The 22,190-nt window shown below is 37.4% G+C and overlaps 3 protein-coding genes and 1 pseudogene across 3 annotated transcripts; 3 read left to right on the top strand and 1 right to left on the bottom strand.

Moving 5' to 3' along the window:
- The first annotated feature begins 438 nt into the window (after positions 1–438).
- Positions 439–8,192, top strand: LOC122409645 (protein SEC13 homolog; annotated as a pseudogene).
- A 22-nt stretch (positions 8,193–8,214) lies between these two features.
- tst (twister) lies at positions 8,215–14,731 on the bottom strand. Its single transcript, XM_043416774.1, has 11 exons — positions 14,565–14,731; positions 13,798–14,107; positions 12,832–13,492; positions 12,490–12,727; positions 12,139–12,392; positions 11,807–11,978; positions 11,286–11,564; positions 10,054–10,946; positions 9,600–9,961; positions 9,128–9,306; positions 8,215–9,005 (listed from the first exon to the last, which is right to left on the bottom strand). The coding sequence occupies exons 1-11, from the start codon at positions 14,595–14,597 to the stop codon at positions 8,676–8,678; spliced, it is 3,711 nt and encodes a 1,236-aa protein (XP_043272709.1). The 5' UTR covers positions 14,598–14,731; the 3' UTR covers positions 8,215–8,675.
- A 97-nt stretch (positions 14,732–14,828) lies between these two features.
- Cap-G (Chromosome associated protein G) lies at positions 14,829–18,814 on the top strand. The gene is made up of 7 exons (XM_043417088.1): positions 14,829–15,137; positions 15,330–16,123; positions 16,234–16,765; positions 16,917–17,225; positions 17,305–17,673; positions 17,779–18,291; positions 18,415–18,814. The coding sequence occupies exons 1-7, from the start codon at positions 15,030–15,032 to the stop codon at positions 18,550–18,552; spliced, it is 2,763 nt and encodes a 920-aa protein (XP_043273023.1). The 5' UTR covers positions 14,829–15,029; the 3' UTR covers positions 18,553–18,814.
- A 2,043-nt stretch (positions 18,815–20,857) lies between these two features.
- On the top strand, positions 20,858–22,188 carry LOC122409590 (iron-sulfur cluster assembly 2 homolog, mitochondrial). Its single transcript, XM_043417274.1, has 3 exons — positions 20,858–21,063; positions 21,198–21,419; positions 21,780–22,188. Exons 1-3 carry the CDS (start codon positions 20,987–20,989, stop codon positions 21,955–21,957), a joined length of 477 nt encoding a protein of 158 aa, XP_043273209.1. The 5' UTR covers positions 20,858–20,986; the 3' UTR covers positions 21,958–22,188.
- The last annotated feature ends 2 nt before the right edge of the window (positions 22,189–22,190 follow it).

The raw sequence follows: 22,190 nt of genomic DNA on the forward strand, positions 1-22,190 counted from the left end.
ACATTTGCTTATTTCGACATTTCGTTTTCTGGCTTTTTATTAACACTTTTTTCTTGATCAATTTCCCTTTGTGTCTTCCTTTTGCCCTCTCTGAAGCGATCTTTTATATAAAAAACTATAGTATTTTAGTCAGGGACGAATGAAATTTTGGGTTCAGTCAGAGATTGATCCCCGTTTGATTAATGGCTTGTAATTTCATTCGCCAAAAAATAAGTCGAAAAAATGTATTTAAAATATTGAATAAATAACTCTGACATTAATTTAGAGTGATAATATCTTTAATCAGGAATAAAAAATTGAGCCAATTTAGAGACCCATAGAACACGATCCTACGGGCATAATCTACCTTAATCCTCGAAGGAAAAAGAAAATTCGGAATGAACTTCAATGTTAAAACTATATTATTTGTTGCATCGTTTTCAAAGTGACACACGGGTCATGACGCAGCAGAGAATACGAGAACGATTGTGCGAGAAGGGACCTACGAATCAGCAGTGTCATAACGTTTACAAAGTTCGTGCATTCTGCCAGATGCAACTGTTGCCTCCGAGGCGACAGACGCGCTCTGTTGCATCTTTTTTAATTCGGCCCTGGCTGAGATCCAAAGAAGTTTAGAAAAAGGTTTACCCTGGTACGTGGGTCAACAGTGAGAATCATATTTATCCATGATCCGAAGCATGTCAAAATTTAAAAACAAATTTGATCCAAAAATCATTTCGTATTTACGATTTTTATTACATCAAAAAGTCCAACGGTCCATACACTTTGAGTAGGTGAAAATAATGGAACTAGCCCAATTGAATATTCGAATCACGCATAAAGAGTTAACTCGTCTTTAATATTATTGGCAAACGTGCAGATTTTGACTTAATTTGATGACAGCTTGGGAGAATAAAAATTAGACGAAATTCAGGCAAATTGAAACAGATCGTTAATCTCAGAAAGTATTCTAGCAGGGGGAGGGGGAGCTAACCGTCTCAGTGCGTGAGAAAATGGGACGAGGATGCTCCTTTTACTTCTCCACAATCAAGATTAACTCCGACGTAATGCCTTCGGGGAATTCATCCCTCTCGAACTTGCTCCACTAAATATTATCTCAATTTGTGATAGCATTTAATATTTATGGAGTCTGAAGGACCTACCACTTCGAATGGAGTATCCCATACGTATGGGTATATATATACATCTGTAAATTGACGTCATGCGTGTGGGCATATTTCTTGTGAAGGCAGGTTGGCGTAAGCATGCAATATTCATGACTCGTATCATGTGTTTCGTAAATGAGCTATACATCAGAGAGAATCGGAGACTTTGAACCACCCATCTATTTCTCTCGTCCTCGATGATCAACGGTACAGAGGACTTTGGTTGAAACGAGAGAGAAGTTTTGTCAGAAGAAGGATCAAATATCTGTGATTTCGATTCGAAACGTGCCTTCTCAAATCCCCATTACTCTCTTATATGCTTTTAAGTCTATCGTTGGAAAATTACGTGAATCCTGTTGGGAAAATCGTCATCGATTTTACACAAAGAACACATTTTTGCTGAATATTTACAACACTTATTTTTGCTAAAAATGGTTCTAAATTTTTTTTCTTCGTATTATCAATAAAAATTAATGCGGAGGTTCATTTTAGGGAGGGGGAATGTAGAAAAACTAAAAAAGTGTTGAAAAAATCTGAATGAAATTTCTTCGCTATTGTCATCAATGAGAAAAGTGGTCCCAATATTTTTGGCAATGTGTAATATTGATAAAATTATATTACGATGAATTTTAAGAATTGGGGAAGTAAAAAAAACACAATTTTGTTTTTATGCAGGAAATTTCAATCTTTTTTTTTGATTTTCCTGTCTTCCCCTACGTGATTTTTTTCAGATTAAAAAAGAAAATGTTTACCTTTGTCATTTTTCATCAATGATAATGCTCAGAAAATAATTTGGCATGCTTTTTAGCAAAAGTGAGTATTGTAAATATTTACCAAATGTTTAATAGTCTGAACGCGCATATGTGCTCCTCGTCCCATACCATTCTTGTATTGTAACATAAATATTTATCAGAATATTCAATTACACATGCGCGGGCTTACAGCAAATTCCTTCACACAGATCCAACGATATATTGACTGGTAAATTGCATTGACGATTTTGGGTTAACTACTCTGCTGTATAATGGTAATCGTTTGGTATAATTATTGCGAAGCTGTTTTCCCCCGATGGAGCAGCTTTCACCGCAGGAATACTTCTCCACAACTCATCCCTCTCTCCATCCAATCAGTCTTCGATTCACTACCCACCGTGACCTGTATAAATTCACCTGTATAAGGCGGAACGCTTGTAGTCGACCATCCGGTTTCTCCGATGCTTAAAAAATCCTGAATTATAATTTCATGTAAAATCGAATAAAAAAAACGAGTCAAAAAATGGAGAACGAGCGAGCACACGTTTCATTTTGAAAACGGTGTTGTGATTGTTTGCAATTCGTAATACGACCACGCGATCGTTCCCCACGAGCTAACATTATGCATGGCCACGTGAACTTGAAGAGTGGAACGAAGCAATGATGCGACGTGGAATAAACACCGAAATTGTTTCTAGTTTGTACGAGCATTTAAACTGGCCAGAAATACGATGAAGAATCTGGATATTAGCACTTTATTGCAGGGCCTCCAATCACATGGACTCATCGAAACTCGCTCTACTTTTCTTCAGCATCGAGCTTGATCCTGTGCGATTACAAATAGTGAGAGCTTCGAAAAAAAACGAAGCATCCCATTTGACTTTCGTTTGTCCCTTGCACTTATCTCCTGCGGCAGTTTGTGTAAGTGGGGTTCGATGTCCACGGGGTCTTGTTAAATTCCCTTTCTCTGGCCCTCGGCGCGAGAGCCCGGCTTCTCCAACATTTTGATACTTTGACGTGAGCAAACTTGCACTAATATTGAAACTCCATTTCTAAACACTCGAGCATAAACGCAGTTGCGCATGCATAGGATCGGGCAACTGCTATAAGCAGTGCGGCAATATATATCTTTAAACTGGTAACGTTTCGGATAAAGCTGTTCATGCGAAGTTTGCATGTTGCTGAAGACTTCATCAGTAAGCAGTAGCACCGATGATAAATATCGGACGAATACTTTTTTATTCCATAATCTGATAGACAAACTGACAGTCCATCACGCACGAACGTTTATTAAATTTGCAACAACGCAATGAAGCTTAAGTTTTTATATTAAGCCGACCCGATGTACTTAAAATTGATGTTCAAAGTCATTCCTACGAGTCTTCACCAGAGTTTCAATGCGCAACATTCATTTCACCTTCGACGGTTTGATTAAAGGGATGCGAATTCACTTCGTATTGAGTCATGCAATCGATTTTTAATCGCCTGGAGCCATGCAATTTCATCCAATTCGATGATCGTATATGACGAATTCTTGAGACGCTTTACAAGAATATTTCTCTCGAGTCAAAAGTCGCTTGGACTTAAGAGAAGAGGAAAAATACGGTTTTTTAGTAAAAGAATGAACGAAACGTTTGGCCTTTAAATGAAATTTATTTCGATCAGCAGCTATTCGTGCCCGGTATCAAAAAATTTACGATATACAATTCCGATGTGCTTACGATTGGATTGGAGAAGTGAGTTTTTCGGATTTTCTTCGCGATTCTTCGTTCGACCTTTGGACTTTGACCCGATTTCTCGTTCACGCGTGCGTGCAGCGGCATTTGGTGCTGAGGGTGAAAAAACTCGACAGCATTGTTCACCATTGGCGACTGAACGTTTGGATGAAGCGATTAGATCATAATCGTCGAGCCTTTGTACACGCACAACTTTTTCGTAATGTTTCTCCGAAAGGAGCGCCGATTTTATCCACGAAGTAGAGCCACACTAATTGCTGCTATTTGTGTGCTTTTGGGCACTCTCCGATCGATTCTGCTTATTCAAAGCAAATCATTCATATTTTTCTGTAGATAATTCGAATAAATTCACCAATTGTTTGCAAGAGTGATTCGACTGCATGAAACTGTTGGAACAATTTTTCTGACACAGAAATTCCCAACGGAGTGAGTTATAAGGAAACTTGAAATTTAACCTTGAAGGTGCGATGCTATAAATTCGATGCTCCTGCGTCAATTTTTAACTATTTGATATGAACCACGCCGTATCCCAAAAAAACTATCGATACGAAAGCAGGTTACACATTTATACACAATTTCAACCCTTATCAGTCTACTTTGCCTCCGTACCTACCGATACTTTAAAAGAATTTCCCGCGAGACGTCATAAATTTGTTCCCTTGCTTTTTTTTTTTTTTTTTATCGATCAAGATATCTTTTCCCCTTACACTCGCGTTCACTCCGGTCTTTTTAACAGACCTCAATCACATCGCGTGTGTATTAGCCCTTCTCGAAGATAACGAGACAATCGATAATTTCTAAGCTACAGCACTGTCGTCTCGTATTTCGTTACAGACTGGATGAATTTTTTGCTCGCTTCAGAGCACAAATACCTGTGGATTTTCTTAAGGTTGTTCGACAGCAAAACCCGAAATTTTACGGAAATTTTGAAAAAAATTTCAAAATATCTCAAAATATTTGAAAATTTCAGAATCATTCGAAACAGCGTTAGGTTTAATAGAAAATTAATTTTGCACAGTATTTGTGAAAAAATACACGAAATCTTTGAGTGCAAGCCTCCCTGAAAAGTGGTTCTCGATACGACTATAAGAAATCAAATTTTCTTTCATACATTTTCCATGGCAGGTTGAATTGAGATTCAGTGATGAAATTTTTCGACCTAACCAAACAAAGTTGTGCGAAATTTTCGACCAGAGAATTGTTTGAGACTCTCCTTTTGATAAAACTTTCATGTCTCATCCTGTATATAGTGAGAAACATTAAAAATGGTTGAAGCCATAAAATCGTCGAGGTATCACAAACCCTTTATCAGGATTTCACTAGTGCAGCCACAGAGACGACGAGAAATAAAATAAATCGTCGGAAATGTCCTTAACTGGGAATCGCTCCATTCCATGCAAATTTTCCGTTAGGTATACGTACACAGATGTCCTTTGAAACTTAGGGCTCTTGTACATAAGGGTTCAACATGCTCGAGATATAAGCTGCAGAAGAGGGTACGAGAAGATCCTCTATTACACACAAGAGCGCAGAGATATGCCGTGAGTTATCGGTACCGACAAGTTTTACGTTCATCCTACGAACGGTTGAACGATGAAAGAACGTTGTAACCTGAAACAGGACGCTGTCCTTGCTTCATTTTATATAAAACGAAGAAGCATCTTCTATTCGGACTGTCCACGATCTGCTATGGATTTAAAAAATCTTTCACAAGTCAATTTCTCAAATTTTTTTTATAGTAAATTTCAATCTTTCGTTTGTTTCTTTCGAAAAATTTTGTTTAATCCTAAAAAATCGGACGAAAAATCGGAAAATTCGATAAAACGATGCATACGATCTGCAATTTTCTGGATAAATTAATTCTTTCAAAGATTTTCATGCGATTATATCGCTATTGAGGAATCTGTTCAATCCTCTTGAGATCAGTTAGTCCAAACATTAAGCTATTCCTTTCACGAATACTCTACAAATAACTGATTTGAAATTGCAGTAAAGTAAAAGTGCATGCGAATAGATTGGCGAAATTTATGAAAATTAATGAGCTGTCTCGCCGATAGAAAAATATGTAAGGAATCCATAGCGGCGATAAAAATCAAGGGTTACCGAATCTTTAAAAGAGATATTAACGATAGAAGATGGAAAAATGACAGAAGCAGAAGCCTTTCCTATATAAACGCGACTTCCCAGAAGTTAGGAATCGGTCTAAATTTCGAGTGTCCCAATTTGCGCCACCAAAAAATACACTCGTGCAAAAGAAGTAACTTAAATGACCGGGACAAAGCATTTGATGCACTCGTCTTAGTGAGCGTTCAACTCGGATCATAATTTACTTTCCTCTCGAACGGTAACTCCTGCTGGAGCAAATTTTTTTTTCTCTTGTATCTAATGTAGTCACGGAGATTTGTTTTTATTTTTGAAATTTTTTTGTTCTCCGATTAGTACGATTTACCGTTGTCGTCATTATTTTTCGTCACTTACCGGAGCTTTCATCATATTATCTTTAGTCGTGAATTAGTAGTGAAGTGATTTTTTATCAATAAAGAAAAATGGTGTCGGTGTTGAACACAGTTAAGGTTAGCGACCTGTTCCAGTGACAATTCCGTTAAGATGTTTGATCTTAAAACGGCTCGCAGAGCTTGGTCGCCGATTTGAAAGGACACGTTGGTCCGGCCTGGCAAGTCGCTTATTGGGCACATCCGAAAATGGCAATCTTTTGGCATCCTGCAGTTACGACATGTGAATATACTCGAATCAAAATTCTATGCAGAATCTTCAATTTCGAAATTGTTACGAATTCACAACAACGTTAATAAACTTTCATTTTTCAATATTCCAAATTTTTTCTCAAAATCCAAGTGAATTATGACTGCTTCTCACCGATATTTTAATCAAGTCGTTTGAAACAAAAGCAGATGATCGTTCCTATTAGTATCTTTTTAATACAGAATGTACTGAATTGTACGGTGCAATAATGAAATCTACTTAAATTGTTTTTATGAAAACATTTTAAAAAGTTAGTTATCCTTCTTCAGAAAACACATAACCTATTGAAATTAAAAAATTTTTCCTTCCATATAATTAATTTTCAGTCCAAATCGACATCTTTCAAATCGTGTAATTCACATATAAATCGAATGTATACCTCAAGACAAGTCTCTGACCGAGCAGGTGGTCCCTAAAGGTTAAGAATAATTTTCGATTAGTGATTTATTAATCATCGTTGACTAATTCAAAAAATGTTGAATATAACCTTTTTAAAATGAAATTTCATCTTTTATTATTTCAACGGGACAAATTACAAATAATTTGTACAACGTTCATCCTTACAAACAAAAAATGTTGAGTGCCATATTACTTATAAACAGATTTCATAAAGACGCTTTGCAAGTAAAAAATTAACATAGAAATTTGAAGAGAATAAATTTTAAGTGCATTCAAAATTGTATTGTCATTGCAGAAAAGTAATAATCTGGAAAGAATTGGGCGAATGGACCAAGATTTACGAGCACACAAGTCACGATTCTTCAGTAAATTCTGTAGCATGGGCTCCGCACGAATTCGGCTTGATACTTGCCTGCGGGAGTTACGACGGTTCGGTCTCAATTTTGGTAAACAGTGCTGGAGATACATGGGACGTGAGAAAAGTTCCAAACGCTCGTACAATTGGGTGCAACGCAGTAGCGTGGTGCCCCGCTGTTGAGAGCAGCTTTGACTCCAATTCTCAAAACCAAAGAGGTATTTGATCAAGAGACTCGCGACCGGTGGATGTGACAATCTAGTAAAAATTTAGCGGGAAGATGGAACTCGATGAGTGGAAGAAAATAAATTGGAAGCTCACAGCGATTGGGTGAGTATTTTTTCTCACGTTCAATCTGCCCTTGAATTCAGTTGATCGATATCTGATGAAATCTTGCAGCAAAAAAATGTTCACTCAATCCATATCGAGAACTAAAAAATTGGAATTTCTTTGAAACACATGGAGAGCAAACGTGATTTGGCTATTTAGAATTTTCAATTTTACAATTTCGTTACACATTCTTGAAAGCAAACTTAAAATGATTCGCAAACGAATCATCCGGTTACTCGTTCAATTTTTGTAGGTAAGAGACGTTGCATGGGCACCAGCTGTAGGAACACCTCGCGCTGCATTAGCCTCGTGTTCTCAAGATCGTCGAGTGGTGGAATGGACATCGACCGATTACGAGAACTGGACACCAATCGTATTAATTAATTAAACGTATTCGAGGGTGTTATTTGGAACGTTAGTCGGTCGTTGACGGGTGGAATATTGGCGGTGAGCGGTGGTGACAATACGGTGACTTTGTGGCGTGAGAATTCCGAGGGTCAATGGGCATGTATATCCGAATTGAACAAGGGTCGAGGAAACCTTAACAGCGCGGATCAACGCACGCTGTAGAGAAACGAATGGAGAATCGGGACTGTATGATAATATGAAAACAATTCGTCGCTAGCTGCTGCAACGATTCTACATAAATGCGCTACTTCGTTATTATTCCTCTTTTTCATCAATTGTAGGACTACAAACATAACAAAAAGAATCGTAAATAAATGGACTATTCGTTAAAAGAGTCACTTTTATTTGTCACGACATCGCTCCCCACGTTGAAAATATTTTCATCGTCGACACGACGTATTTTTTCCGAGAACGTGCCTCGACTGAAATTTTACTCCATCAGAATTTTAACATCAAAATATCCGGAAATCCAGACATCTTCTTTACATTTCGAATAATTATTTTCAATAATGTAATTAATTTATTGATTTTCTGAACAAATTCTCATTTGGAACATTCGAGACAACCATTTTTTCTTGTTTTTTTTTTCCAAAACTGACCATTTTCATCAAGCCAAAAGGCATTTTTATCAAAATTGTTTTTCTATTTGAATATCTCTGAATTTTTCACATGTACTACAAAAATGCAAGAACATTTCAAGAATTTTGAACATTTCGTCGCGAATTGGTCGGTTATACAATTCTGATAGAATAAAATTGTTCGTTATAAAGACGTGTGTAAAAAAATTTCAATCCTGAGTATACAAAGAAGCTGTAAAAACGATATCTCTTTTGATCGCCGTCGATGCTTCTTCCATTTTTTCCTTCAGCACCGTTTCACCGATCCTCGTCGCGGCAGTTTTAACGTCTCGCAGTGTATCGTTCAATTGTTGTATGCAACGCACTATTATTCCCTCTTGGATATCAGTTAGCTCCATTATTTTAGCGAACGATTCGGCCCTTGCCCATTCATAGACGACCTCGACGAGGCCAAAATTCAAAGGTTCCACCGGTTCAACCCCATACTTTTGTTCCATTTGCTCGATTTCCCCTCTCACTGATTCCATCATTTGGCAACTCTGCAATAAAAATAACTCGATAAAATGTCCAACTCGATTATTTCTAGTTTTAAATATTCACGATAAAAATTACAATTCAAAAACTTGTATGTTAGAATTGCCATGTTATTTTTCGTTTATACCTCTTTTAAAAGCGGAAGTTGCGGCAACGTGTTGTCACCGCCACGCTGAAAGATCAACGCTGACAAGAGAGCTGCTATTTCTGCGGGATGCAAATTGGTCAGTAGATTTCTGTATACGAGCTCCGTTATCAAGAGCTCATGGGTCCCCATATCCAAAGCAACACGTCCTTTCAGAGTCACTGAGGATTAAGTTCAAATAAGTCAATGTTTATAGCTAGCACGAACTTTGGAAGAATTTGTTGTAAAACCGATTCCTTTCGATTAATTGTTTCAAATTACTTTCAAATTTAATATCCGGCTTAATACTTTTCCAAAAAATTTTCAATATTTTTCCACGTCATTAAATAAAGGCAAATTTTATTAAAACGGAAAAATGTAAAACTTCAGAGTCAACCATTGAACGGAAAATTTATCAAAACTGTGTAAATTCCGAAGGAAAACGATTCATAATCAATGTTTCATCTTATAATACCTCTGTCGTCAGTGTCGATGTAATTCAAATCTTTGAGGATATTCACACGATTGATATATTCTGGATAAAGGGCAAGACCTTCGGCGCTGAGTTTGAGTCTCAAATCGGCTCTTTCCCTTTCGAGCTCATTGCGCAAGAAAACCTTTTCGAATTGTTCCTCAAAGTCAGGAACTTGAGTGCAATTGAACTTGGACAATTTTGCGACCAAATTGTACATGTAATTTAATTGTGTGCGCATATTTGGGTTATTGAGAGTCGACTGAACGTACGGCTCGAGAATTCGAGGATTTTGTACTGCCAATAAAGACAATGAGAGTAGTTCTTGGATCGCTAATTGACAAGTTTGACTCGGCGGATCATTTCTGAAACAAGTTGAGATTCACACAAAGGAATCATGAGTTTTTAATTGTTTTTTGATAAATCAACGAAAATAACGGCAATCCAGTGAACTCACCTGAACCGTTCCATTTGTCGTTTTTCGTAGTCTTTTCTTACGAGTCCACAATCAACTCGAATATTACAGTTGGTAATCTCTAGAATGCTCGTGCCCGGTATAGTCAGAAAAGCATGAGACGCTTGACTCGCATCGGGAACGAAGAGTTGTCCTTTCGTGAGTGCGATCATTTCGTACCAATGATTTTTTTTCTCATCATCGTCCCAATCATCGTTGGAAAGTCTTTCAGAAGGATTATCAAGAATCAAAACGCGATACTGTTTTTCATGATTTTTTTCAATCACATTGAGCAACATAGCCAGTTTGTTGTAATGATAGCGATGTGAAATGAGTAGAACTCGTCCTTCGGTCAAGCTCTTGAGAGCGTTTTTTGCATTGAGCAAATGACCTCGGACTTGTTTTCTGATTTCGATATACTCGATCGCGGTGTCGCAAAATTCGGTAAGCTGTTTTTGGTAATCATCGAGTGGCGGCATTTCCGCCAGCTTCGTTTCAATCCGCTCGAGCTCGGATCTGTATGTTTTTTCACCGCTCGCCAATTTCATCTCTTTGAACGATTTTCTCATCATGTCCTCGACGCTCACGGACTCACTTACTCGTCGCAAATTCAACACCATCGCGTATGTGATCTTGAAATGAGATTGAAGATTTTCCGGCTGGCCGCATATCATCGCCTTCAAATCCATGAAATGTGGTATCTCCGTTTTACACATTATCATTACGGTCCCCGTCGCATCGTGCCCCCGACGACCTGCTCTACCAGCCATTTGAATATACTCCGTTGGTAACAACGCACGGAATTGTCGACCGTCGTACTTCCTCACCGAATCGAACACCACCGTACGTGCTGGCATGTTTATTCCCATCGCGAATGTTTCCGTCGCAAACAGCAACTACGATCAACACGGCCAATCCTGTACTTTTTCTTTATACTGGAAATTTTCTCGTATCTCGCGATTCACCATACGAAATAATGATCGATTTTTTATTTGAAAATATTTTACGCGTCAGATTTGTCAAATTTTGGTAATCTGAGATTCGACAAAACTCTAAAAAAATTCAGTCGATTCTGAAATTTGCTTTTTTTATCTATAATTCGAGATTTTTTATGTAAGTTTGGATGTCAGTGGAAAATTTGAAAGTTTGATTTGCTACTGTGTAACTGTTGGCTTTGATTAGCACATTTTATCTTTTCATTACTCAAAGTAAAAAATATTAAGTTTTGTTCTTGCCTTAACGACACCGTTCTGGAATAAAAGTTCGATAATTTCTTTGAGAATGGGCAGTATTCCACTGTGATGGACTCCGATGCCTCGCAACAGCAGAGACTCCATTCGTTTTATTTGTGGCAGCTCGCGGTCCGGCTCGTTCAAACGATGGATACATCGCTTGAAAAACGAACGGACGTGACCTTTCTCCGTTTCAGTTGTTAAATTCACTGAAGTCAAAGCATCTGCGTTGGCATCACAACGATTTCGCGATAACGTGAAAACAACCACCGGCATATTTTCCTGCAGGCGAAGAAATAAAATTTGTGTCAATGATCGAAAGAAAAATCAATAAAACTCGTATAACCGTCGTTGACCGTGGAAAAATTAATTCGAAAAAGCGTGTAAAAACCCTTTGCAAACTCATAGCAATAGAGATTCGAGCAGTTGTGTCAGTAGAGTTGAGTTTTTCGTTTTTAATAATTCTACTTGAAGTCTCGTGTTAAAATTCATTGATATACTTTATTGCTTAATCGAATACGAACTTTCTCTTTGAGATGATATATGAACGACTCCCACATAGTTTTTTCTTGTTTCGGAGTAAGTCTTCTCATATGCTGTTTATCTTTAGCGCATCTCAGAGATTGTTTCGACTTTGCATCATCCGGACCAGGTTTTGAACCCGCTTGGTCCTTCATACTTTTAGCCGAGTACCAGCTGAAATGAATAATGAGCAAATGTTACAGACTATGTTTTTGTGTACGACGAAAGGAGTTTCGAAAAAAAGTAAAATGAAGATTCCGTTGAAAATTTGAAACTCTTTCTTCCTATGTTTCGGAGCTAAAGGGCCAATTACGTAAATGTGATGATTTCATACTTGTGCAATAAAAATTGTCCCTCGGAGTTGAGGAGTAAGACACGATCGTTTCTCGTTTTTCCATCAGTGCCAAGATACAAGTAATGTTCCAACGGCACAGGTCTCTTCAACGTACTTATAACGTACATTTTACGTTTTTTTATACCTCCAACCCAATTGGCAAAAATTAAAGGATTCGGAACCGTGGCCGAGAGCATTACGATGTTCACAGTAGAAGGTAACAAAATTACGATTTCCTCCCATACATGACCGCGCTATTTTTTGGAAAATAATGAATCTCTCGGAAATTATTTGTCGCTTCTAAAAACTATCTGGGTAGCCGGTCAGCTACCTTAATACTGTTTTACTCACGTTTTCATTATTTATGTAGTGAACTTCATCAAATATAACATACTCGAGATCACGCAATATTTCGGAAGCGTTGTAAAGCATCGTTTGTAAAATTTCCGTTGTCATTATCAAACAAGATGCGGTTTGATTGATCTGCATGTCACCGGTTATTAATCCGATGCTATCAAACACTTTATTTCTCTTAAAGTCGCGATATTTTTGATTAGACAGAGCTTTGATAGGCGACGTATAAATCACTCTGTGGAAAGAAGAAAATGGTTATTGTTCGAGAAATTCTTTCCTGATATTAATCTTCGTTGATTTTTTAGTAATTACAAAATTGTCGAATCAGCATTGTTATACCTTGTCATATGCTGCTGGCTCAACGCTATCGCGTATTCAGCAACGGTAGTTTTACCGGCGGAAGTGTGAGCAGCAACAAAAACGTTGCAGCCTTCCTCCAATTTCAAAATGGCCTGTTTCTGGAAGGTATCGAGTTCGTACTCAAAGGTCATCGCGGGTTTAGGTACTTTTTTATCGAAATCAACAACCGGCACTGAGACGTCCAATTGTTCTGCCCATTCAGCGTGCATATTTTTCGTTGTTTTGTCAGTAGTTTTAATGATTGGTACGTTCCACGATTCTAAAGGTATATCTTCCACGTCTGCCAATTTCGATAATTCGTTATCGTCCTCGACTTGAGACACGTTAACTTCGGTGTCTTTCGTTTCATTCGAAACTGACCACAGTCCTAATTGATTTTCCTCGTCACGTAACATCGCCATTAAGTTTACCTTGTCCTTTCGATCCCCAACTTGTTTCGATTTTGTCTCAACTTTTTTTGCACTGTTACCTGTAACTGTTTTTGGTGTAAAATTGTCTTTCTTAAACAACACACCTGATCTGAATCCTTTGGCCAGTGTTCTGAGATTGTTCTCAAAATCTAGATCATTTGAAGAAAAAGTTTTACTGACGCTTGGCTCGTCAAAACCTCCCGGCCAGAATGGAAAATTGCTGGAGTTTCCTGAATTGCAGAAATGAAACAATAAGTTCACAGTACATAAACATTTTTATTAACAATGCTTCAAATGCTTAAATTTAATAAAAATTTTACTTCAATAGATCATACGCCTTAATTGATCAGAAATGGGTACAATAAGTTTCAGATGACATTTCAAAGTGACTATTAAAATAAACATTAAATTCATTAGGAAATACAAGAAAGGAAATTAATCGAAGTTTCACAAATATTTTTTTACTGAGACCCATGAAATACAAAAAAAAATGGAGCAGATAATAAATGTAGGGATATTATGAGAGAAAATTGACCTTGAACTCCCTCAGTGGGAGGACCGGGTGCTCGACTCATAGACATTGAATTTCTTGCTGTTTCTCCAGCTCCTTGCAGCGTGTCTTCCCGCATGTTGCTTATTTTACCCGTTATAGGGTCTCTGTCGAATTTCAAAGTTGTCCCAACGGGTGAAAGATCATAGTCAATAAGTGCAAGTATGTCCGGCTCTCTTGGCCAATATGCTTGAACATTTTCTACTTGATGTATGGGCAATCTTTCGGGACATTCTATGTATTCTCGTAATTCATCCTCTATCTCTGAGAATATTGGAGGTGGCCCAAAGGGAAGCTGTAACATTAATTGTATAATCTTGTTTCTTAATAAATATACATTTACAGAACAAGAATGTTACATCTTTTTTCTTCCAGCCTTGAATTCTCCTTTTTAGCTATTTTATTTACTCTATAGCTGAAAATTGACAAGGAATAGCATAAAATTCAACATCATATTTTCCAAATTTTCAAATAAACACTGAACGGATGATGTCAAAATCGTGTCTACTCAAATTAAATAAATAGTCATTGGAAATTATTTTATCTCAAAAGTATATTTCTAAGAAGGTTTTTTTCAGCAAGTTCTAAATGATCAATTAACAACTTATTAATTACAATTAACAACCACAATAAACAAATTAACAATTAAAAAACGAGAAGTATAACATCATTCACGTTTGTACTCATAACAAATTTGCAAACTTGATTATTGTATTGACATTTGATTATAATTATTAGATTGACGTGACTACCTCGACCATGCAGCTTCCGTCTGTGATATCCATCTTTCATTTGCAGATAATGCCAAAGCGCTTATATTAGCAATATTTTTTGCAAGAACAAAATAAACAATAGAAACAATAATCAAAGGTATAACGGATAACCCCAAATTGCGGTGAGCCGTCAGGCCTGAAATACGCCGCGAAGGCGGTGGTTGGTAAAACTGGTGTCTTCTTCGTCGTCTCTGTTGGCTACGCTGAATTTGAAAAAATAACCGTAGCAGCGTAGCAGTATCGAGCAGTGAGTCGGAGTCAGAGCAGCAGTGAGTGCCTAGAAGTGTTTATATAAAGTGGCGGGTGAAAATATTTGGTCGTGTTTTCTAGATATTATGTGGATAAAAACAAATAAAATACGAAGTACATCGAATATTCCTCAAATACTAAATGAACTAACTGTAACTGATGTTTCCATAATTATTTAATAAAAGAGCAGTTGAAATGCCGATTGATGTTGTAGGGATTATGCATGATGCGTTTACTGCTGTACAATATAGCAAAACATCGCATCAGGCTCAACAAAAAAGATTGAAAAAGCTTTATTCGAAGGTAAGGCACCAAGTCACGCAGTTCAATAGATATATCATTTTTCAATTCAATTAAAAAATTATTGGTTGAGAATAAAACATCGAAATTGATGGTTTTCGATTCCTTTCCTTAACCTAGATTTCCTTAACAACGATAAACAACGCGAGATCAATGCTTAACTCACGTTTTATAATTATGAATCATTGTTTTTAGGTTGATCATGATGTATTTGCTGAGGAATACATCAAATGTCTGCGAGTTCCTCTTACTGTGGGCAAAAAACATCCTCATGTCGAGAACACACTCTCTTTTGCTGTGCAATTTGCCACCAGTTTGTACACCCCTATAGAAAACATGTCCGAACACATGTGTCCATTCTTGATGCATATATTTGATTTCATTCTCAGTCATCACACTGCCAAAGATTTGGCAGTACGTTTTCGTCTGTGCCACTTGCTTACAATGCTGTTGAATGCCATGGGCGATGATGCCTTTATTGAAGACAGTCTTTGCGACAGAATAACATCAAGCATGATGGAACGCTTGCTGGACAGATCACCCAAAGTTAGAGCTCAAGCTGCTCTTGCTTTGCAACGATTACAAGATCCGACTGATGAGAATTGTCAAGTTATCAGAATGTACATTTTTCACTTGTCCAAAGATCCCAGCAGCGACGTTCGCAAAGCTATTCTCTCAGCTATTGCCAAAAATCAAAAAGCTCTGCCTGTAGTTTTGAAGAGAACTCGAGACGTGGATGAAGGTGTGAGAAAAATGGCATACGCATTCATCAGTAAAATCACTGTGAGATCTTTGACCATCAAACAGAGAGAAGATTTGCTCAATGATGGGCTCAAAGACAGATCGGAGATTGTTACCAAGTTTGTTAAAAACGTTCTTCTGCCTACTTGGTTACTTCACTTCAAGGAAAATTATTTGAAGCTCATGCGAGCTCTCGATGCTGAAACTGCCACAGAAACTACAAAGTTGGCGCTTGAGACATTGCTCAAGTAAGTATCAATTACATCAACAAAGTGTTCGTTGATAATAGTTTTTTTCAAAATTCCAACCAACTCTGTCATTTTATTTTCTAAATCTACATTCCGACCATTTTTTGCAGACGTGACTCGCTGACAAAATTATTAGAGCAACTTCCCATTGATTCGGAAACGAAACTGATACCGTTAGACAAGCTAACGAGCGAATCTGTGCTTTATTGGTGTTGTTTAATCGAACATTTGTACCGTGAAGGGTGTACGGACGAGGTTGAGCACTGCCTTCCTGAATTAACTAAATTCTGTGATTACATTCGTAATTTCGTCACAATGATCGAGTCTAAAGAATACGAACCGGCCGATTTGTCGACCCTCAAATTTATTCTCTATCAACTTTTCCAAATCGCCAAAACCTACGATCTCTCGGATGAGATTGGTCGCTCTAATCTCAATCAACTAATTTTGGATACCCTGCTTAGTGAACAATGCTCCGAAAAGGTTGTCGAATCCTTGGTTTTGTACTTGGAAACCGTCGAACCGAACGTTGACTCTCGTTTGATTTCACTGGCTCATGTCATTAGCGAAATCAGATTAACGACTCGGCAAACGGTTTCTACACAAATTTCAGAGGAGGATGAACGTAAGAACAAATACGAGGTAAACAAACTCAAATCACAAATTCCGTCATAATTTCATCACAAGCACTAACGTATTTGAAAATTAAATCTAATTCAAGATTGTAGGAAGGTGAATTTTTGTACACAAGAATTTCGAAAATAATTATAACTTTATGCGTTTAAAATTGCAGGTGGCAAAGTTGAAGGTGAAATTAAACGAAATCCAGGAAGAAGAATACGATGCTATAAAGAACAGAAATTTTTTGAAAGCGCAAGAACTGAAGGAGCAAATTGAACAGATGCAGAAAGAGATCGACGCGAAGACAAGCAAGATCAATCCAGTGGCAATAATTGAAAATATTTGTGAGGAAAAAAGCGATGCCAAAACTATGGTTAAATGCTTAACAATTATGGGTAGTGCAGCTGCTGCAAAATCGGTAACGACCCTCACGACGACGTTGAGAAGTCTTTATGATAATATGGCCCTGCCGATGATTGGCGTGAGTAAAAAAAAATGAAAAAGTTGATTATACTACGTCTTAGAAGCGCAGGATTGCATAAGCGTTTTTTTAATTTCAGAATGTAAATACAGCCGTCCATATTCTTGCCTTGAAGGCAGTCGCTATATGCTGTCTTCTCGATGAACAATTGGCCGAAAAACACATGATGATGTACATTCTTCAATTTACGTTGGATCCAGACAGTCAAGGAGTTTGGGTCGTTTGTCTTCAAGCAATTTTCGATCTTCTGCTACAGTACGGTCTTGACTTTTTTGGCATTGTACAGGACGATCACGATGATTCGAAAGAGAAAAACAGGAGAAGCGGACATGTTAAATTGCGCAACAATACCGAGGACGATATGACCGGAACGAGTCTCAGATCGGACGATAATGACAATGGATCAACAAAATTCGTCAAAATGCTCATTGCCCTGCTCGATAATGGGGTAGGTGTACAATTGATGACCTTTTCGTTTCGTCGAGCCGCCATTCCATGAAGGATTCCTTGAAGTTTAACAAATTTTCTCTAACGAGTTTCAATTATTCGGCAGGATCAGGAATTGCGAACACTCACGACAGAAGGTCTTTGCAAATTGTTGTTACACGGTAGAATAAGCGGAGCCCAGTTGATCTCGCGGCTCCTGATTTTACTCTACAATCCAGTAAGCGTCGACGACGTGTATCTGCGCCAGTGTTTATGCAATTTTTTCAAAATGTACGTCGTTCGTGTTCCCGAAAGTCAAGAAATGTTGGAACAGGCGTTCATGCCGACTTTGAAAACTCTCGTAAATGCGCCTGAAATGAGCCCGCTACAAGCCATCGAGCCTCATCACATGGCTCAAATCATTCTCAGTTTGACCAGCAGCCGAAATCACAAACCCGGTTTCGAATCCTACGACGTTCACAATAATTTGGCAATGGCTATTTTAGCCGAAGCCCTCGATCCAGTGAGCCAAATCGATCAGGAGAGTTTGCTCAAGTCTTTGAAATATTTGGACGTGCGCTTCGAGGACAATACGCTCAAAAACAATGTTCTCGAGGCGGTTGATAAACTCGAAGAATCGGTGAGTTTTCTCCTGTTTTATTCGATTTATAAACTAAATTAGTGGTTCATCAAACTATTATAACAACCTCGTGTTATCAACCATGCCGATTTTCTAATTTTTCTTTTCTCCTATCACCAACAGTTGAAAGAAACTGACAAACGTTTGGTCAGATATATACAACAATTCAAGATTAAAATCTCTGAAGTCAATCACCCGGAAGAAACTCGCGAAAACATTGAACCTGTCGCCGAAGCTCTCTCAGAAACGGAAACTGATTAACGCATCAGAATTATATTGTTTCTCGTTTTTCAAATTGTAACTAAACTAATTTTCATTTTATTTTTATTTTTTCAATTTCTAGCAGTTGTTCCAATCTTCCTCGAAAATCCTTGCTCATTCATTTGTAATAGAAAAACTTGATTACGTAAAAATATTTCCTAAAAAGAAAGTTTAATTATATATATATTTATTATAATTTTTGTACAAGCAACGAATAAAGTATGAAAAAACTGGAACAGAGCCCATCATGGAGGTAAGGGAATCTTCGATTATTCTTTCCTCGAATCGCCGCATGGAGTCGCTACAGTTTGTTTATAGTTTCTTCCAAATGCTCGAGCTCAAAAAGCAACCATCATGACGTAGGTAAAACACATAACCCGCCCAACGAACTGCCGCGTTTTTCTCGTCATTGCTTGCGACTCGTCGATAACATAGATTGTCCACTGATTTTCCAAAAGGACATTATATCCCTTATTTCGCTTAACGATCTCTCATCCATCTTCACAACGGAATTGACAGCGATTTTATCGAGTTTTTCAATTCTTGAAAGAAACGAGAATTTCTGAAATAACTATTATATTGGATTCCTTATCCTCAGTTCTAGCTTTAGGTAGCCAAAATACTAATTTCAAAGGTGATCCCCTGATTCTAAAAATTAAAGAATTAGCACTCCAATGGCAATTGAAAGGGAAAAAATCTTCCATAATTTGGGTACCTGCTAATTTAGGTATTACAGGAAACGAATTTGTAGATAGAGCTGCAAATTACGCCAGATCATTGCAGATCTCTCACCCCTACGATAAATGTGAATGGTCCAACGTCAACCCAATATTCAAACAAGAACTTATCGACTCATCCAAACTTTATACATAACGTCTTCCAGTATCTCAAAAGGCTCCAATTTTTGCAAACTGGCCGGCCAGTTTAAGGAAGTCGAGGCATTAAAATGAAAATGGTGTCACCGCTTTTAAACCGATTGCATCTTATAAAGTGAAGTGTAAAAAAAAATCAGTTAAATTTTCAGACAGTTTAGGAGCGTCGTTGCTGAGAAAAATCAATAACAATTTGGGCCAAATAACATGTAATCTTATGGAAGTCAAGACATATTCAGTGATATCTCCGTTAAAAATGATGCTAAAAATATGAAATTTTTTGGGCAACATGAGCAAGGCTTGCCGAATAATGTCAATTTTTTTCAGATTTATTAGGAGATTTGCTGAGATTATATTAATAATAATCTGTTTCCCGTGCAGTTTTTTGAGGCTAGGATCGTCACTGTTCGTGTTTTCGACTGAGCTTTCACCAGTTTTTCGTCTTTTTTTCCCCAACTTTTCTTTAAAGTGTATGCAACATTGCCAAACTGTAAACTGGCCTAACTTTTGAAAGGTACAGGTCATCACTTTTGGGTAAAAAAAATGACTGTACAGCCTCAACTTCCTTAACTCCAAATCCTGGTTCCACTCCCTCCTGTATGAGCAGAAGATAAATTACGATTATCAACAGAATTAAGTCTGGACATACGCTGACTCCATATCACCTCCAAAAAAAAAGGTATTATAGAGGATGCCTCTTGTGAGTGCGGTTACTACTCTTGCTCAATTAATCACTTATTTTGGTTTTGTCATCTTTTTAGTCGTGCCAGACATAAATTGGCTCCGGTTTTGGGAAAATTGGGAATTAATCCAGGTACGAACCTGACAAATCTGTTCTTGAAAAGCATCGAAACTTCCTTAAAAGACCTATATGTGACTTTTTTATCAACAATGGTATCCCCATCTAGTTTTGGACTCTTGATTGCCAATGTATTTAACTCCATTCTTATATTCACGTAGTTTTTTTTTTTTTTTATATATGAGTCGATCTGCATTTACTGGAATGAGGAGGAGATGTAACACCTCGTGGTATATAAACACTATATAACGAAAGGTGGAAATCCACCGTTTAATCTGAGAGTCAATTCCCTCAACCAAGCTTGTCCAAATTTGCCGTGCCCTACTGAACGGAACAGGTCCGATCTGCACCGATAAAATAATAAGGAATATATAATAAAAAGGATAAATGAATGAAAAGAAGAACAATAATTCGAAAGTTCCGCCAATCCCTTTTAATTTTTCCCGATAGATGGTCCTCTCACTTATCTCTACCAACCTACCAATGAGATGTGGCACATGCCGGTTAGGCCTGCTACACACGGTCAATAATATTGCGCAATATAGGTGATTGCACAATATTATTGAACGTGTAGATGTAGTATTAAAACATTATTGCGCAATCATTGAACAGAAATTTGAGCTATCTTAAATTTATGGCGCACTACACACCATACAAACTTATTGTGCAATATTATTGACCGTGTGTAGCAGGCTTTATGGGAGATAGCCATTAAGGAGAAGAAAAAGATAGTTCACACAATCAGCTGATCGATGTTAAGAATATGGCGAAACTACGTCAAGCGGTGTGGGGGTTATCCTCGAATTTTGCATCGAATCGATACTTTTCGCGTTTACTAATGTAAGTTTGTTATTGCCAAACTCTTAATGATGTACGACGTATCCATGTGGTTCAAACATTTATTGTGACAGGTTGTAAATTTTCTTGAAATCTCTTATTTAAGTAACGTTCGAAAACCGTTTGAAATCTAATAGATCGCCTCTGAATCATGTCACATCGTGTAAACTTCGAGGTTTAGCGACTAAAACTGCGATTGAATCGCATGAGGATGCTCTTATTATTAGCGACAACTGCGTCAAACGTCTCAAAGAAATTTCGCAAAATGGTACGTGTTTAAGAGTTACCGTTGAAGGGGGAGGATGCTCAGGTTTTCAGTACAAATTTGATCTGGACTCAACGATTCACGACGACGATAAGTAAGGAATTGCCCCAAATTTTTTAGTTACATTAAATAATCGAATAGAGTTTTCGGAATTTAAAAATCAGTCACCAGCTAACATTGTGATTTGCATTTCGATATCTGCAAATTGTTGAAACTTTAAAAAAAATTTTTAACACATGTAATTTGATGACAGAGGAATCACTATTCAAGAGCAATCGTGTTTTATTGTTAATACTCGCGCGATGTCAGAATAGCTGAAAAGTAAATCAATGATTTTGATAACTTGCCAATTTTTGCAGACTTCTTTCAAAATCTGCAATTAACCTAAACTATAGAAGAATTTGACAAAAGTAGTGCTATATAAGTAGATAAGAATGAAATTTTATTTTTCCAGGATATTTCAAAAAGATGGAGCCAAGGTAGTGATAGATTCGACGTCTCTGGAGTATGTTAAGGGTGCAACAATAGATTATCATTCCGAATTGATTCGATCGGCGTTCAGAATAACAAGTAATCCATTGGCTGAGCAAGGTTGCAGTTGTGGTGCAAGTTTTGCAATAAAAGTCGATTGATTCAATTCAATCTCAAAAACCCTAGCAAATAATTAGCCTGATGAATCGATTCTATCAAATTTGTCAATGAAATTGCGTTAGGTACTGACCAAAATCATTGCAGAAGGACGCACGGAGAAATTGGCTGTACACGATAGATGGTAGTGTAAATTATTTTTGATTTTACATTCGAAATAAAAATATTGTATATATTTTGTTAAATAATGAATAAATGTGACCCTCGAAATATAATT

Source organism: Venturia canescens, chromosome 4 (genome assembly GCF_019457755.1).
Source record: "Venturia canescens isolate UGA chromosome 4, ASM1945775v1, whole genome shotgun sequence".
Taxonomy (NCBI): domain Eukaryota; kingdom Metazoa; phylum Arthropoda; class Insecta; order Hymenoptera; family Ichneumonidae; genus Venturia; species Venturia canescens.